This window comes from Erpetoichthys calabaricus, chromosome 4 (assembly GCF_900747795.2).
Source record: "Erpetoichthys calabaricus chromosome 4, fErpCal1.3, whole genome shotgun sequence".
NCBI classification, from domain to species: Eukaryota; Metazoa; Chordata; class Cladistia; order Polypteriformes; family Polypteridae; genus Erpetoichthys; species Erpetoichthys calabaricus.
The window spans coordinates 59646470-59666581 of record NC_041397.2 but is presented as its reverse complement, the minus strand read 5'-3'; the positions used below and the strand labels follow the sequence as shown (position 1 = coordinate 59666581).

The 20112-nt window shown below is 37.3% G+C and overlaps 1 protein-coding gene across 1 annotated transcript in view; it reads right to left on the bottom strand.

Moving 5' to 3' along the window:
• The window catches only part of LOC114650078 (mitochondrial intermediate peptidase-like), a 141572-nt gene that overhangs the window by 76691 nt on the left and 44769 nt on the right, over positions 1-20112 (bottom strand). Inside the window, exons 11-13 of the mRNA XM_028799518.2 lie at positions 18238-18391; positions 10660-10737; positions 5328-5532 (exon numbers count right to left, since the gene is read on the bottom strand). Coding sequence (XP_028655351.1) covers positions 5328-5532; positions 10660-10737; positions 18238-18391 — 437 coding nt within the window. The remainder of the gene's footprint in view (positions 1-5327; positions 5533-10659; positions 10738-18237; positions 18392-20112) is intronic.

Here is a 20112-nt window from a genome sequence, read left to right as displayed (position 1 = left end):
AACTTCCATGAGTGTTTAGTCTAAATATACTGATACATTTCTTTTTAAATGTATAAAATGATTGTTTTCTCTCTTAATTTTTGCAAACAATTAGTTTGCTAATATGAATTCACTTGTGAATAGTGTAGTTAAATCTTTGGTATTCAAAGCATACTCCATATTTATATCACATTTTCAACACATAAATCAGTAAACAAATATTAGCATAAAATCATTATTCTGACAGTGACACAAAAGTCTTCATTTTACAATTGTGATTATCAAAAATGATGGAATAAAAAAGAACATTATACACTTTGTTGAAATATATACAGTACTATAATGAGAAATGTCACAAAAATGGTGTTAACTTTTTAACACATTCATTTCAATGCTAGAAACAGATTAGTATGACATAATTTAGAATATAATGCTTTGAAAGATTGCACAATTTCTAGTTTTCTATAATAAATTTCACTAAATGAATTTCAAATTAATCTGTATTCAATAAATAACTGAAATAGCTTCAAGGTTATTTGGGCTGTTAGGGAACAATTACTGTTACTGTGTCTTTAAGTTGTGTGTTTTTACTGATGTTTTAAATGAATGAGTTTCAAAAGTTCATATTCCACACAACTGATGTTGATAATGTCGATAAAGTATGTACTCAAAAGATGCTATATATAAATAAAATTGTAATTTGTTGATAAAATACACAAAAATGGCTGAACTGATTTTTCACTAAATTTTGCATGAGTGTTGCCATTGGTCCAACTTGAAATAACAGCTATGTGCCATATTGGGTGGCAGGGGGATGTAATGGTGGAAGGCAACCCAAAAACCAGTACCAACATGGGGACTACAATTCCCATCAGGCACCATGAGTGCACTGTAGTTAATGGTAGGACAGATATAGGAGTCAATCAGAGAAAGATATTGTCTAAGAATGCAGGTACAGCATTTTTTTTCTCAAGTAATCTGTATAACAATTTTTTGTTGCTTGGGATTACAACTTTTATCTAATAATAATTCATGTTATCTCATTATGGATTGTGTTTAGCCTTGTTCATTTTCCAAAAATAGTTTGTCCCCCATTTATTTTCATGAAGACCCTTTTCTGAGAAATAGGGTGTTCAGTGTTGTCAAACCTTGTAATAAAATTATCTAGCCCATTAAAATGCATTAATCCCCACAGATAAACTTGTTTCTGAGCACCAATGCACTGATTTCATATTCTTCAAAGAGAAAACGGCTTGTTCTCTTTGCTCCTCCCCTTGCTATCACATCACATTTAGAGGCCTCTGAAGTGCGCGTGCCGAAGCTTCACTACGTATTGAAATTCCACTACTCCTCTTTATCAGCTAGCAAATATCTACAAACGTTTTCTTTCTCAACCTTAAAAAAAATATAAGAATTGATGCTGAAAATAGTCAGCTTAATAATAATTTTTGTGAGAAATATCTATGTATACCTGTTTTAACAAAACCCATATGCCTGCTTTGTAACAAGTCTGTTGCTGTCACGAAAGAATACAATTTGAGAAGGCACTTTAATACAAAACACTCAAACTTTTACACAAATTTCCAGCAGGCTAAGATGTTTGCAGACATAATTTGCAAAACCTAGTAATAAGCTATGTCAGCAGACAAGCAATCTTAGTTCAATCATGTTCTGAGCAGGAAAAGGCTATAGCAGCCTCCCTCTGTGTAGCATGGATTCTCTGAAAAGAGAAAAAACTGACTCAGCCATTGTCAACGAATGCATGTTAGTACTACAGAGGTAGTAGACAACAAAGTAAGGAAGAGCCCTAACATCATCCATTCAGAAAATACCAATGCAGATACAACAACCATGAAAACAGCTGAAGTACTAGCAAGTGATATTTTCAAAACCCTTTAAGAGAGATTGAAAGGGGCCAATGTGTCACTAGCTGTTGACGAATCCAACAATGGCATTGACATTGCACAACTACTGTATGCAAGATTTATTGATGAGGAGTGTTTTCACAAGGGACAGGCAATAGGGGAAATCATTTTCAAGAAAATTGTTTTATTTTTTAATGAAAGCAGACTAGATTTGCAACGAGTAAATCTGGTTGTAACAGATGGCACCTCTTCCATGGCGGGAAGGGTATAAGGTCTGTCAGCTCGCCTGGCTAAACTTGCACCGCTGATGAAATCTTTACATTGCCTGATACATCAAAGTGTTCTGTGTGCAAAACTCAGCTATCATTTAAAAAAAATGGACAGTGTTATGTTGATGATCAATCTCATCAGGGCAATTTTGAGCCTTCAACATCTCTTGTTTCACAAACTCCTGCCTGATATGTCAGCCAAGCACAATAATTTACTTGTACATAACAATAGGTGGCTAAGAAAGGACAATATTCTTACAATGGTTTATGAACTATGCCAAGAGATTGCTGTTTTTCTCTGCAGCTGTCGTCTTAAAAAAGCAGAGGCATTTACATCCAAAATGCTGGATGCAAAGTTCTTGGCAGAAGTGTTCTTCCTGTCATCTTTCAAATTTTAAATGGATTTAATCTTGGTTTGCAAGGAAAGGACAAAACAGTCAGCAGTCCTGTTAAAAAACATATTTACCACATTTCTGTTAACGCATTCTGGTTAGCGACGTGTAGATCCGTTATTTAATGATAAACACTTGGATGGTCTGCTTTAAATCGCATGGGATTAAAAACTGCACACATACATTAATATTAATAGCAAAATGCAAACAGCGAGAAAATGACTACATTTTGAATTTCTGAAGCAATACTAGAAATGCTGTGTGATTGTTCAATTTGAATGGACTACCACATCCAAGACAAAGAGCCCAGTTTTTAAAGTACATGTGGTGGCTTTTATCATTTTTGCAGTGGTGTTGTATATTAAGTTCATTTACATTTAGTACAGTGATTTTTTTGTACAAATTACTGGTATTCAATTTATGGCGATAAAGCAAAATTCAATCAAATAGTTGTTTGGGGACCTCAAGTAGTCACTTGTACACTTAGAAATGGTGCTGGTACTCTATGCTGAAACTGGGAGAGGTATCGGTGAGCACTGGCCCACGTCAAGCACTGCAAATAAAATATTTAAACAAAGATATTTTGTAACAGTGAGTCATATTCAAAAATAATAGGGATAATAGAATATAATTCCATGTATTAGTAGGGTACATAAAATACATGTTTTTAACAACACTTTAAAACATTAATAGCTGTGTTACCCGGGTTTGTCCACCCTCTCCCAATTCTGTGTCTCCATGTCTTTCATAGACTGACTAGACGTATTTCACCCTCTCTTCTGAATCATGATTTCCTTCCCTTGTGATTTCAACCTTCTATCATTTTCTCCCTTGGATACTGCATCACTGTGATTTAAGAATGGTTGGCAGGGTTCTCTCTTAATGCTTTAAGTGCCATGATCAAAGAGTAGGAGTGATACAGCAGATTGGTTTTCAGTTCTGCGACCAGGGACTGGAGGAGAATGGATAACTGACATTAGAGTCGGTATGCACCTATGAATGCCTGTAGTCAACAGCAAAAAAAGCACTTGCAAGCCATTGAGCTTTGTGTTTTCCTTCAGCTTCTCCGTACTTTATACTTTACCATATTAAAGGTATACTTTACCTATGAAGTCAGTAGACGGATTGAGACAGCATGTGGGGTCATGAGGTTGCCAGAAGGGGTGTGTGGTGGTCCTGATATCTAAAGACTTGGACCTTCGTCCTTTTGCATAGAGTCCTGGTGTTTTCTGTCTTGCTATACGGCTGCGAGACATGGACGCTATCCAGTGACCTGAGACAAACACTGGACTCCTTTGGTACTGTGTCTCTCCGGAAAATTCTTGGGTACCGTTAGTTTGACTTTGTGTTGAATGAGCCGTTGCTCATTGAGTCCCAAATGAGGCACATTACCTGCATTGTGAGGGAGCGTCAGTTATGGCTCTGCAGCCATGTGGCGTGTTTCTCAGAGGGTGATCCAGATCGTAAGATCCTCATTGTTGGGGACCCAAGTGGCTGGACCATGCCAAGGGGTCACCCACATAACACCTGGCTGCGGCAGATAGAGGGTCATTTCCGGAGGGTGGGACTTGACCGTGTGTCTGCCTGGGGAGTTGCCAAGTGGGATTCTGAGTTGTTTTGTCGTGTAGTGGGTGCGGCAACGCACTGTAAAAGTGCATGCTCCCCGACTTCACTTGACTTCTCCGTACTTTCACTTTTCCTTTCACAAGGTGATTACATCCCCTTTTCCCTCTCCAGGACACCACCCTGTCTTCAATTGTCCATCGATTCTATGGGTTAGCGGTGTTATTCATGCATCTGTCAATCAATTGTGTTGCATCCATTAATTTGCATAGAGCACGCTTCAGCACAGCAAACAGCATGTTAGTTAGCATAATATTAATACTGAAAAAAAAAACATGTCAGCTAATGGTTTCTTTTTTTAATATTATCACCAAATTTCAACAAAACAAGGCATTTTTGAGATTCGGGGGGTATTTAGCTTCTCTGTTTTTAGGATGGACTTTACCCCTATGATATAAGAATGAACTGACACGGCAGAGTAAAAACAATAACAAGCCATGAAATTAAATAAGATCCGTTATTGGTGAGGACTGGCTTGTAATTAAGCAACTGGGTTGGAACAAAAACCTGCAACCACTGCGGCTCTCCAGGGTTGGAGTTGTCTACTTTCTGCTATAAACCAATAATTGGAGATCAAAGTTCTTAAACATTCGATGACCTGTTTTTATTGGAATGCTGCTTATGTGGTGATAAAGCACCATAATACCTACATAACTAAACCACTTAATCTCATCAATCATCTATTATTTTGATATGCTGTTTACATGACCCCTTGATTCATATGATAATATTCCAACAGAATCTTGTTTTTTGTTCATGGGTGGTACCCAAGGTAGGTACTTCCTCTACTTTCCACGGTAGCAGTGCACAGATTCATAGTGATATTTCTACCACTTGATTCTGCCTTAAATAAAACATTCCTCCTCTGGAATCCCTTTGTTGCCCCAATGTTTGATAACACTTATTGCTTAGTAAGTGCATCCCATGTACCTCAAAAGGCCTAGTTGTCAGTGGAAGTAGTCATGACCAGACCATGCCATTAAATAAAATAAAATCACTGGCAAAAACTGTATGTTTAAGAATGACGATTAAAAAAGCAATACAATTAGAAACTGAACAAACAAAAGTTAGAATTATTTCTAAAAATATATAAAAATGAGGGATAAGTGTTTTTTACATTAAGTATATGAATAAGCCCAATTGTATGAATAATAATTTACATGCAAAAAGAATTTTAAAGTTAACATTTTTTCCCTCACCTGTTACATGTTGATACCGGGTCCTACCTAGCATGGAATGCATGGCATGTCCCATTTCATGAAAGAGGTTCTCCATCATGCCAGGAGTCAACAAAGTTGGGCAATTCTTAGTGGGGTGCGGCAAGCTGAGCATTAGAACAACTACTGGAAGCTGGTATTCACCATTTTCTGTTATACGCCCACCTCTAATTGTGAAATGGCAGTCCTGGGTAGACATGAAACGACAATATAAGTAACTTACACCGTAAGCATGGTGAATTTAATTTTTTTCTGATAGGTAACATAATTGTAAAAATGTATGCTTAAATATATGAAGATAGGAAATGTTTACTGTATATGACAAGGAGGAAGAACATGTTAATAATAATACTCAAAAAGGATGTTTACAAAAATATATGGTATACAGTTCGCCCTTCGTATCTGCAACAGATTGGTTCCAGGACAACACGTGGATACCAAAATGACAAAGTATATTTGCATATAACCTATACACATCTTCCTGTATACTTTAAATCATCTCTAGGTTACTTATAATACCTGATACAATGTAAATGTTATATAAATAGTTGTTATACTATATTGTTTAGGGCAGAGGTAGCCAACACGGTGCCCGAGGGCACCTGGTCGCCTGCAGGGACCATATGAGTTTCCCACAAGGCATGTTCTAAAAATAGCACTAGACACCATGGAGCTCCATCTAAAAATTGCTATTTAATTATGTTGCTGTTCTTTTTGAATCAGTAACACTTGCATTGATGTAGATTGGGGGATAGTCTGGGGTCAATGTTCAATATCGTGCGCAAGACAAACCTCCATCTCACACTTGGTTGGTACAAGCAAAGGGAGGACGCAACTACAATGGGGAGATAGATGCATTTTGTACCCCCACAAAATGAAGAAAAACATGGCAGAAAAGCAAAAAAAAACTTAATATTTTCACAATGATTGGGAGGAAGAGTTCTTTTTATGACCATGAAAGAAAAGTGTGTATGTCTCATTGTGGGGCGACTGTGGCAACAGCAAAGCGACGCAATATAGAGAGATACTTTAGCACGTGTCACAAAAGCTTCCATACTAACTACCCACATGGAATGCACAACGGGCAGAAAAAGCCTGTGAGTTAAAGGCAGTTTTGGGCAAACAGCAGTCTTTTTACGAGGCTGGTGACAAAAGTCACAAAAAGCAACTGAAGCTTCATTTAGAGCTGCAAATTTTTTGATAAAGAACAAGAAAGCCTTTTAGGACGGGGAGGTCTTGAAAGAAGTAATGATGATAATTGCAAACACTTTGTTCAAAGATGAGAACAATGGTCCTGATGTCATCTCCATTCTCTCCACCTGTCCAGCATCCAAGCTGAACATTGCACTTAGTTGCACTTGTGTACTATAATCTGGGGTATAATCTGACACTGAAACTCTGAGTCTTGTAGATGTGCATCAGTAAGGTGAGTTCTGTGTTTGTTCTTGATGAACTTCATATCAGAAAAGGCTGATTCACTGAGATAGGTTGAACCAAAAAGGCAGGCAACTTTCGTAGCTGCTGTGCATACACCTTTGTACTTTTCTGTGTCCACAAGACACCAGAAGTTTGGTGCATCCTGATGGGTTTGAGGTGGACTCTGTTCGATACTGGATTACCTTTTTTTAGGCAACTCCTTTTGTGCTTTTTGGCACTTTGAGCTTTCTTTGTTATGCAGAACATTTTTTTAAATAAATCTTTATAAAGTTTCTTTGTTTGCCCTTTTAGTCTACAAGCCAAGGCTTTGTGGTCATCCCTTTACTAGTTGGGCATTCTTGATATAATGGGGACATTTAATACATTTTTCTACTTTGATTTAGAAGTGCATTTTGGCCCTGGTATAGTCCAAAGCCAGCCAATCTTAGTGGATCTGAGGTTGCCTTTGTGTGCACCCATGCTGAGCCGACCAGTGCAGATTCCAGCCTGCTTTCCTGGCCATTCTGGAGACCTCACACCACTTTAGCAATTTCAAGTGAGTGGAATTACAGAATGTACCACCAAATAAATAACCAAAACCTTGCCTTGATCAGAAGCTCTGTAAAGAACGAGCTATGTTAAATACAAAAATCTTAAAAGGATCGGGAAAACATTTTTTGGAATTATAATGAGGCTTTGCATAATGGCACACCACCCATAGTTCAGTTCAGAATACACAGTCTTATACAGAATATAATGAACAAATTTGTGGATAATAATTATTGGATTTACTGGACTGTATGGCCATAAGCAGTAGTATCTGAAGAACAGATATGTGCCCAAGACCTCTGAAGTAAGTAAGGAACCCAAATCCACTGCAATGACCTTCAAGCCCACGCTTCCTGTCCTAGTCAACCAAAGCCTTCAATCCCAATTGCATCGAACTTTTCAGTTCAGTCTGCCTCTACAGTAAGCTACCAGTTCCTGTTCTCTCCACAAAGTGTTTCAAGTCACCATTTCCTGTGTGTTCTGCTGCTGCTCTTGAATAATCCACACCCAGATATGCAGTCTTCACCATTAAGCCACCTATTGTGTTGTCTACTATCAAATCCATTAAGCCATCCACTCTTGATTTTTCTGCTTCAGTTTTTTCGATACCATCCACTTCACTATACTCTGCAGAATCTTTTGACCCACCAACTGAGGTTTATGCTACAGTCGTTCTTGAATCTCCTATTTCTCAATATAACTAAGATGACAATGGATCCACCTGCCCCTATTTCAGTTGCCTGATGTTTTGATCTCCCAATTCCACTTTTGTCTTGTGATATACTGTATGAGTTATCTTGCAGATAAGGTTGTGCTTTCAGTGATTATTTCTGCTGCCCTACATCAATCTCCTATATCCCTTATGGGGGTGTTTCTGAACTGCTTCTGCTGTCTAAACCACCGAAAGAGATCACTACTGTATTATGCAGAGTGTCTTGTTGCTGGACGAAAAAACAATTCAAATAAATTATTAAATAATTATTAAAAAACTTTCTTGATTTACTGAATTGAATACATCCATTCTTCCAAAGTAAGCAAAAACATTATGTTTTGAAAAAATATATGCTTAGACATGAGGAAAAGTGACCTTAATTATATATCTAATACTCACACTGTACATAACCAAAGATTACCTTCTTACCAAATTTTAAACATGAAATGTTTCACTAATCCCTTGGTGAAGAAATGAAATCAAATACTTGAAAACATTATCCATGGGTAGTTTCAAGAATCTTGCTGTGCCAGCATTCTGGCTTTCCTCCCACACTCCAAACCTAACCTAAGTTGAAAGCCGGTGCCTTTGCCAGGCATTCTAAAATAACTCTTGATTCCAAATGGTCTAAATGTGACTGAGTGGGTTCAGTCCTCAAAGTCCTGAAGTGAATGAATACAGTGTAGTGTATGCTGCAGACAAACAACTACTTTGATAAGCACTTAATGGACTTAAAATCAACTAATCGATTAATTGGCTTTCAATAAGCACAAATATATTTTCAAATTTACTGTAAATGCAAGAGTTTTATTTAAAAAACTGAAAAAAGCAAATGTTATTGTTAATCGTGCTTATTTTTTTTAAACAACAAACCATTTGTATATATGTGCATATACTGCATATAATATTCTGTATTTATGAAAAAAAATATTTTTTTCCTTGCTTTAAGTTACAGAGGTTGAGAAAAAGTTAACAATGAATAATACAAAAAATACACAGACAAAGTTAACAGAATGACTTTCAGTACTATTCCAGACATTGGACTATGGAGATAAGTTCAAATTTATTGATGTGTGCACACAGTACAACTAAATTTTTACTTCAATTAATCTCACAGACCAGTGACGGTAAAACAACTATCAACCACAGGCAATGTTACAACACAGAAAGTTAATGCCACAATAAAAAAAGGGTAATTTGTGTGGGGTTTCTCTCTTAGCAGCTGGGGAACTCAGGTCTGCAAGAAAGTTTATGAAGTAAATACTTCTGAAATTTAACATATACAGTGGTAATGCATGTAGAATGTTAGCTATATTTATGTGTTTTCTGCAGTGTTGCTTCTGGTAACTTAATTTTATTACGTTTGTGTAGTAAAAACTTACTAATGCTTCAATGGCTGAATCTTCTCATTCACTAGTAAACTACAGATTTCATAATGGCTATGAGTGGACGCGAGTTGTTTTGGGTGGTATAATTAACATACAGATAAAGAGCAGATCTCTGCCTGTAACCAGAACCTGTACAGAACTCTCTTTTAACACTTGTTTTAAATCATCCCACCAATGCTATTAACTTACTATGCTGAGCCCCTTTCATCCTCTGGCATGGTTCTAGAGGAACTTTCTCTTCATGAGATTAATTTTGAAACTGTCTTGCTAAAAATGCTGAAATGTTTCTACACGTTTGATGACTTCAGTCATACATGTCAACTGCCTTTTAGAATTTTAAAAAAATAGGCAGCACGGTGGCACACTGGTAGCACTGCTGCCTCAAAGTGAAGAGACAAAGGTTCATGTCCCAGGTTATCCCCTAGATGTTGTTTGCATATTCTTGCCATGTCTGTGTGTGTTTCCTCCAGATTTCCTTCCAGTCTATGGGTTAGGTCAGTTGGAGTTGCTAAATTGGCCCTACTGTGTGCATGTATGTTCACCCTGCAAATGACTGGCATCCTGTCCAGGTTTTGTTCCTGCCTTGTGCCGTATGAGTGAAGAGATAGATTCCAGCTTTCCAGCTTCCCTGTGACTTGAACAGAATAAACAGGTTAGGAAGACAGATGGATGAATGGATTTCAAAATACATATTTCACATAATAATTCATTATGCCAAGAAGATGGCCTGCATTTTTTACGTTACAGTGCTGCCTGGCTAAAATATTTCATTGTTTTGCATTTGAATAGGCAGAGATACAAACTAACAGACTTGAGGCTCTATATGACAACTTTCTTTCTTAATTTTTCTATTGTAAAATAGTAAATTAGTTTTCTTACAGTTCTTTTTATAATTTCTTTAAACAAAGTATGACATTTTATCTCATGCCTGTTATACATTTAAGGAATAAAATCAGCAAAAAATGAAAATATGTGCTGTTCTGCTCAACAAAAGCATTAAATTATATATAAGAATTTACAAATCAATTGTAGTCTATGTAATGTAACAGATGTTAACCAGAAAGTGTCAAAATAACTTTTTTGCTGACTGTATATTAAAGTTTGCCAAACTTTACAGTTTTATATCACTGTTGATTTAGAGGTTACAAAAAGATATTATTACTGCATTTTATAGCTGGGTTATATCATACATCTGTTGTAAAGAGGCCTGGGGAAAGATCTGGCACAGATTGTTTTCTAATAAATTTACCTGATGAGGTTTGTCAGGACGATGGAAGAAATCACAGTAGATGTACCCCATTAATCCTTCATTTTCATGAAGTATGGCCTAAGAAATGCAATGCAAATTATAAATTATGACAAGTCAACATATTATAAAAATTTTTGTCTAACAGGTGTTCTTATACACTTTAGAAAAAACAAAAAGGCCTACCACAAAAATACTAATGAATGAATGAATGAAAAAAAAAAACTACAAATGCTGAAATAACTACAAACAAAACTGAAATGGTGCAGCTGGTACTGTTGCATTCTGACTGCACCTGGGCCCTGATTAAATAGCAGACAGGGTGTATTCGGTGTGGAATTTCTATAGTTAAAATTAGTTGCCTCTAGAGAATTCAGCTCTGCTAAGATGATTGATTAATATAATCCAGCTCAGTGTGACAGACAGTAGATGGATATGTGTGCCCAGTATGGGACTGGAATCCTGAACAATGCCGATTCCAACTTTATACCTATTTTTGCTAGAACACACCAGGCAGCAATTACCAGAAAAATGTTACAGGGGAATGAACAGTGAGAGAATTATCAAATAATAATAACTTCATCCTAAAATAAAGACAACCACTTTCTGTGCCCCAGTTATACTGTCAATATACTGAAATTGAAAAGACCTGTCCGCTGCCTTTGACACCAATGACCATGAAATATTGCTGATGCGGCTTCAACATCTTGTTGGGCTCAAAGGGGCTGCTCTTAACTGGTTCAGGTCATATTTAACTGGTAGACACTTTTCAGTGACTTTTAATTTCTCTTCTTCATCTACTGCTCCTCTTAAATATGGTGTTCCTCAAGGATCCATTTTGGGTCCTATTTTATTCTCTATATACCTTCACCCTATGGGATCTATTTTTAGGAAATTTAACACTGCTTTTCACTGCTATGCTGATGATACACAGGTTTATATTCCTGTCTGCAACTCTACAACAAATCAACTCCACAACTGTCTGTCTGAACTAAGATCCTGGATGGCTAACAATTTTCTTGACCTAAAACAAAACAAAATAGATGTTCTTATAGTGGGTCCATCAGCTAAAGCCCAAATTGGTCTTGGACTTCTCAGCTCTTTCTCTGTCTTTTCCAAACCTCAAGTCCGCAATCTTGGTGTTACCTTTGACAGTAACCTCTCTTTTGAGAAACAAGTAAATTCTGTAGTCAAGAGTTGCTTTTTCCAACTTCGTCTGTATTCTGGGATTAACAAATCTCTGATACGCAGGTTACAGTTGGTCCAAAATGCTGCCGCTCGCTTTCTGGTTGGGGCAAGAAAGTATGACTCTGTTTCTCCTATTTTAGCTTCTTTACACTGGCTGCCTGTCAGTTTTCGAATTGATTTTAAAATCCTTCTGCTTGTTTTTAAATCTTTAAATGGGCTTGCTCCTGCCTATTTATCTGAACTGTGTGTTTTATACCAGCCATCCAGAGTGCTTAGATCTTCTGGTCAGCTGTCTCTGGTTGTCCCTCGTACCAAGTGTATAACCAAGGGGGACAGGGCTTTTGCAGCTGCTGCTCCTCGCCTGTGGAACTCTTCACCTCATCACATAAAGGAGTTGTCTACAATTGAACTGTTCAAAACAAGATTAAAGACTCATTTCTATTCACTTGCATTCCATGACCTTCAGTAATACTGATGGTTTCCTCTTTGTGGTTATATAACATTACTTCTATTTATTATGTATTTTATTTTATGTTCATATATTTTATTTCTATTTATGTTTTATGTTAATTATTTTATTTTTCTTTTATTCTATTATTGTAAAGCACTTTGGCCACAGAATTACTATGTTGTTTTAAATGTGCTATATAAATAAATTGGCTTCCTTGGCTGTGGCTTCCTTGTAGTTGTAGTTGTGATATCCGCACTAATCTCTCTCTCTCTCTCTCTCTCTCTCTCACTTAGGCGGAAGCACGAGCGTAGCAGCGAGCGGAAGCACCAAGCAGAAGCACAGAGCAGCGGCATCTCCCACAGGCATGTATCCCTTCGCAAACACCCGAGCAAGTTCATCTGAAGTAAAGCCGGCAGCTGACCAGTAGAAATAACCGGCAGTGAGAAACTAAAGTCGATCGCTCAGTGGGTGGTGGAAACTTAAAGCCGACGGTCTCTGAAGCAGAAAGCACTTAAGCAACTACAGAAAATGGAGAAAATGACATCAATACTAAACGTAAGTTCTATCTGCTCTCTGCCCGTTGAGGGCACGTTTATATGTTGTGTGTCCTGCAGCATGTACAGTTCAGGGTTTCCGGCCGACATTGTAGACAGCTTCACCTGCCAAAAGTGTTTAGTTAATTTAGAGTTGGTCGGGAAAATACGCAAATTGGAGGACCGCGTTAGGAATCTGATAGCGATTAGGCAAACCGAAAATTGGATCGACTCGGTTTGTTTAGACAATTCGGCTACTTCTGATTCGGCTTCAGTCTCTCCTGGTACCACTGTAGTCAGTGCACAGCCGAAGTCAGCAGCACCAATTCAGCCACAGGGCGAGTGGGTAACAGTAAGACAGGGGTCTAAGAATCCAAAATGTAGTCCCCCGGCACCCAGGTCACCAACTCGGACCCAGAACAGATTCTCAGAGCTCCGCAGCGCGCCTGTGGAAACTGAGAATAAGAAAGTGCTCATAATTGGCGATTCCATAGTGCGGAATGTTAGAATTCCAAACTGTGTTAAACCAGCAGTTAATGTTAAGTGCCTCACAGGGGCCAAGATTTCTGGCATAGAGGCTGCATTGGACCGTGTCGCAGACGATGAAGTATCTACCTTATTGCTGCATGTCGGCACTAATGATATTTATTCACAGCAATCTGAGGTATTAAAGAGGAACTTAATCTCTCTATGAATTAAAGCCAAAAGAAAATGTCGAAATTTAGTTGCATCTGCTCTCTTACCAATATTACATAGAGGGGATGTGATTTATAGCAGATTGCATTCCCTTCACTGCTGGCTAGAAACCTGGTGTGCAAACAAAAGCATAGCGTTTGTGAACAATTGGGATGATTTTTGGGAAAGGCCTGGATTTTTCAGAAGAGATGGTCTTCATCCTAACTGGAGGGGATCTTATGTATTATCCCAAAATATGGCAGCAAAACTGCCTGGTTGACTGATTAGAGCACCATCCAGGCCTCAGTCATGTGATCTTAAATCGCAGGCTGTTGTTTATCCCACCTGTTACTTTCCTGAAGCTGTTACCCATAATCCTTGTCATGGGTCATCCAGTAAATTTAGTCTTGATACAAACCTTAAATTAATTGATAACCAAAAAATAAGGTGTATAATTAGACCAAGGGATAAAACCAGACCCTCCAACAGGGGCATCTGTAATAAAAATTTACTTCAAATTAAAACAAAAAATATATCAACAGTTCAGAAAGAACCATGCAGTTTTAAATGCTGCTTATTGAACATTCGCTCTCTTGGCACTAAAGCTGTTTTGGTAAATGATATTATATTAAGTACAAAATCTGATCTGTGTCTACTCACTGAAACCTGGCTTAGTAAATTTGACACTGTCCCCCTAGCTGAGGCGTCACCAGATGGCTACTCGTACCTTCATAAGTCTAGAGATTTTGGTCGAGGAGAAGGCCTTGGAATAATTCATTGTAACAAAATGCAAATCACTTCTAAAAATTTAGGCAACTTTACATCCTTTGAGGCATTCATTTTAAATATTAAAACAGATTCCAGCACAATTACAGTGCTAGTCTACAGACCACCAGGGCCGTATTCATTGTTCATGACTGAATTTTGCAACCTTCTATCTGATTTGGCTATAAATTATGATCACGTAGTACTGATGGGGGATTTTAATGTACACATTGATGTGGAAACTGACACTTTTAGCAAATGTTTTACTTATTTGTTAAATTCAGATAGATAGATAGATAGATAGATAGATAGATAGATAGATAGATAGATAGATAGATAGATAGATAGATAGATAGATAGATAGATAGATAGATAGATAGATAGATACTTTATTAATCCCAATGGGAAATTCACATTGTCAGATTGTCAAAGGTTCAACTCATAATCATAACCACACATTACATTTAATTATAACTTACAAAGTTGAAATTCAAAATTTAAATATCACTCCATTACATGAAGTTATTTCCGATCACTACTTAATTACATTTGATTTAGTCCTGCCCTTGTCAACACACTCCCAGATTAAAACAAAGACAGTGCAACATCTAGATTGAAATTCTGCTTCAAAATTTATAGATACTTTGAGTAAGTCGAGTGTAACTGTGGAAAACCATTCAAATCAGTTAACATCAAATGTAAACGTGGAAAACAATTTATATCAGCTAACATCACATTATAATGTGACCTTGAGAGATGCTCTGGACACAGTGGCTCCCCTTAAAACAAAAGTGATCAAAGCACATAGAAACTCTCCCTGGTTTAATGAAAACACTCGAGCTCTTAAATTAGAGTGTCGAAAACTTGAGCACAGACGGAGAACAACAAAGCTACATGTCTTTCAAATTGCATGGACAGAGAATGTTAATAAATATAAAAAGCCCTCTTTAAAGCTCGCTCAGAATACTATTCTACATTAATAGATAACAATAATAAAAATCCTTGGGTACTGTTTAGAACAGTGGCTAAATTAACAAATGAAAATTCAGATCAACAGTGCAAAATACCAACAGATATTTGCAGTACAGACTTTATGAACTTCTTCAATGAGAAAATTAAAAATATAAGATCCCAGATCTCTGCATCACACTACAAACCAAATACTGGCTTAGCAGACCCTGTCTCACATTGCACTCAGCACTTTAGTAATTGTAATCCTGTAACTGAGCAGGAAGTCTTAACTTTAATTTCTAAAATGAAGCCCACTACTTGTTCCATAGATCCAGTGCCAACAAAACTAGTAAAAAGTGCGATGAATGTTCTTGCAGCGCCTATTCTAAACATTATCAGTAGTTCATTATTGCATGACACAGTACCTGATACATTAAAAGTGTCAGTCATTAAACCATTACTTAAAAAGTCAGACCTAGACCCACACATACTAAATAATTATAGGCCTATTTCAAATCTACCGTTTCTCTCTAAAATACTAGAAAAAGTAGTCGCCAATCAGCTTCAGTCACACCTTAAGCATTACAATTTATTTGAGAAATTCCAGTCTGGTTTTCGCACTGGTCATAGTACAGAAACTACCGGCCCTACCACGGGTTGTAAACGACATTCTGATATCCTTCGATGAAGGAAACTCCACTGTAATTATTTTGTTGGACTTAAGTGCAGCATTTGACACCATCGACCATTCTATTTTACTACACAGGCTAGAAAATGATGTTGGGCTTACAGGCACTGTGCTCACTTGGTTTAGTTCTTATTTATCAAATCGATTCCAATATGTACAGAAATCAACACAGAAGTTCAATATGGTGTCCCTCAGGGCTCAGTACTGGGACCTCTACTGTTTTCATTTTACATGCTTCCACTGGGATCTATCATTAGGAAAGATAATGTTAATTTTCACTCGTATGCAGATGACACCCAGTTATACCTTTCATTTAAATCAGATGAAGTTTCTCCGATGTTGTCTTTAATTAGTTGTGTTAGTGAATTAAAGGAGTGGATGAATGAGAACTACTTGTCTTTAAATACAGATAAAACAGAGATGTTAACTGTTGGAGGGAATGACGCTGATCATAACAATATTTTGTCATCTTTTAACTCAGTTGGAATCCCAATTAATTTTACTGAATCAGCCCGCAATCTAGGAGTTATCTTTGACTCTAGCATGTCATTTAAAGCGTATATTACAAAGTTGTCCAAAACATGCTTCTTCCATCTTAAAAATGTTAGGAAATTAAGGCGCTTTCTAAATAAACAGGATTCTGAGAAATTAATTCATGCATTTATCTCTAGTAGGATTGGCTACTGCAATGCAGTGTTCACTGGATGTTCAAACTGTTCTTTATACAGCCTCCAGTTAATACAAAATGCGGCTGTAAGAATTATTACAAGAACAAGAAAATACGAACACATAACTCCAGTTCTTAAATCCTTACACTGGCTCCCGGTTAAGTTTAGGGCAGTTTTCAAAATCCTTCTTTTAACATATAAAGCATTAAATGGCCGAGGTCCAGCTTACTTGTCTGAACTTATCATGACTTACAAACCAGAGCGCACATTAAGATCTCAAGATGCTGGTCTGCTTATGGTTCCAACGATTAATAAAATAACAATGGGAGGTCAACCTTTTAGTTACAGGGCCCCTAAACTGTGGAATGGTCTGCCTGCTACTATAAGAGATGCCCCTTCGGTCTCGGCTTTTAAATCCTGGCTGAAGACTCACTACTTCAGTTTAGCATATCCTGACTAGAGCTGCTGATTAACTGTACATACTGCATCTCTGTTGTTAGTCATTAGCACTAAAACATAAGATGCATGATAGTTAGAATTGGATACTAACCCTCACCTATTCTGTTTCTCTTCTCGGTACTCAAATGTGGCACTTGGTGCCACGGCTCACATGCCAAGTTATTTTGCCTGCCTAAGGTAAAGTCATCCCTGATGGAGGATCGCAGGAATCGTGAGAAAGAGGGGTCCTTTCATCGGATTGGCTGGCCCAACACTGTTTTAGCCGTGGAATGGCCAAATGGGGGAGGCAGCTTGATGGATGAGGTCTCCAGGAGTCTAAAATTATCTAAATCTTATTATGTGATATCATCTACTGTTAAATTCTGCTCCATACTTCTAAAAAAGTTTTAATTTTTTATTGAGGATTTGTTCTGTTCTGTGTATTGTATTGTATTGTATTGACCCCCTTCTTTTGACACCCACTGCACGCGCAACCTACCTGGAACGGGGTCTCTCTTTGAACTACCTTTCCCAAGGTTTCTTCCATTTTTTCTCTACTAGGTTTTTTTTTGGGAGTTTTTCCTTGTCTTCTTAGAGAGTCAAGGCTGGGGGGCTGTCAAGAGGCACGGCCTGTTAAAGCCCATTGCGGCACTTCCTGTGTGATTTTGGGCTATACAAAAATAAACTGTATTGTATTGTATTGTAAATTGACATTGACAATGATTTAAAATCTTATCACAGGAGCTGCTACTGCAATATGATACACATAAATAAATGTTTAAGTCGATAATAGATATATGCAGAATGAAATTCATTCATTGAAATAATATCTTCTTCTTCTTCTTTCGGCTGCACCCATCAGCGGTTGCCACAGCGGATCATCTTCTTCCATATCTTATTCATTGAAATAATATAAAAGTCTAAAAACTGTGCCGTGGTACAGTTACCATGTAACGATTTCAGTTACTGTATTAATAAAATATTCTGGTAACTGCTGTAAAACAATGAGGCCATATACTGTAACTATTACTTTCAGTGCTTAATTTGTTCAATATGAAATTAAAAATATCTGCCTCACTCTTGACTGAAATCTGTTAAATATCAAAAAGTTCTGTGAATTTAATCATAGAAACCTGATCACAACTACCAGAGCAATGTAACACCAGGGGTGTGAATTTAATTATAATGTTAGTAGCATTTCAAAACTCTAAAAATTAAACTTACCAACTTTTGGACATCATCAGACCAGACTTCTCCATTTTGAGGCTGTTCAGTTTGAAAAGATATACCCAAAAGGCGACTAAACAATATGTTCAAACCTTCCATGCAGGCTCCAAGAGAAAAGAAAGGACTGTATAGGCTTGGTTCAATATTATACCTAAAATGAAAAAAATATATATATAACATTACATTATGGAAGCACACTCTGTAACATATTTTTATTATTACTATTTTCATCCATCCATCCATTATCCAACCCGCTGAATCCGAACACAGGGTCACAGGGGGTCTGCTGGAGTCAATCCTAGCCAAAACAGGGCACAAGGCAGGAACCAATCCTGGGCAGGGTGCCAACCCACTGCAGATTATTACTATTTTCCAGCTGTTAATTAACACACATTACTGGAATCCTTTTGGATGGTAGTTTTACTCCAAGTAATTTCTTAATTAGAAATTTTATTTAAACTCTTGGTTCAGTCTGACAGAATGATACACTTTTCAGCCTACAAAGTTATAAATAAGGGAAATCTGCAGATTTGCTTTTCCAAATAAACAAATGAATGCAAAAGTAACCATTCAATCTACTATAGCATCATACAGGCCGAGGAAGTAATGAAACTTAAGCAGGCAGGTAGGTATCAATGGATTATTTTTGCAATTTAAAGCAAGAATCAGCAAAGCTAAAGATGGATTCTAAATAATTTTGAACCAGGAATAGTGATGGGCAGAAGCCCAATAGGAGTGCCAATAAGAGTACTCTAACAATACCAACTATAAAACGCAGAGATCAGTGTAAAGACAGTGTAGTGTATCATGGGTGGACCACAACCCAAAAAACATCCACCTACAGGCAGTCAATTAACCATGGTATAACACAACGATACACAAACAGGCATTTTTAAAGTAAGAGTATGATTGTCAGTGACCCAAATGAGTTACCCTGACGACACTGGAAATTAGTATTACTTATTACTTGGCTGATGCCTTTATCAAGATGACTTATAACACCTGAAATACAATTGGTTACATGTAGGTGAAGTGACTTGCTTATGGTCACACAGTGTCAGAAGCATTATTTGAACTTACAGCCTGAAGGTATGAAGTTCAAAGTCAAGCCCTTAATCTCTATGCCACACTGTCTGCCTTAAGAAAGTGTGGATGAAGTGGGTCAAGGAACTAGGAAAACAGAGAGAAGCAGAATGATGACTATAGAGCAAAGTAAAGAAGACTTCACATGTTGGAAGCCTAATCAATGGAGCTAATCAAGTGTGGCTCCTATTTCATTGATAAAGTGAATTAAGAATTTTGATATAAAGTAACTTAGAATACAGTAGCATTGCTATGTATATCCTTAAGTTCATTAATACTAATGCCTCCAAAAAAATAACAATATTCTCTACTTTTATAGTTCATAAATATTACGTTAAGAACTGAAAGAGTTCAAACGTACATTTAGTTGAAATGCATGAACCCTCTTCCTCCTTATACAGTAATCCCTCCTCCATCGTGGGGGTTGCGTTCCAGAGCCACCCGCGAAATAAGAAAATCTGCGAAGTAGAAACCATATGTTTATATGGTTATTTTTATATTGTCATGCTTGGGTCACAGATTTGCACAGAAACACAGGAGGTTGTAGAGAGACAGGAACGTTATTCAAACACTGCAAACAAACATTTGTCTCTTTATCAAAAGTTTAAACTGTGCTCCATGACAAGACAGAGATGACAGTTCCATCTCACAATTAAAAGAATGCAAACACATCTTCCTCTTCAAAGGAGTGCGTGTCAGGAGCACAGAATGTCACATAGATAGAGAAAACAATCTCTAGCAAACAAATCAATAGGGCTGTTTGGCTTTTAAGTATGCGAAGCACCGCGG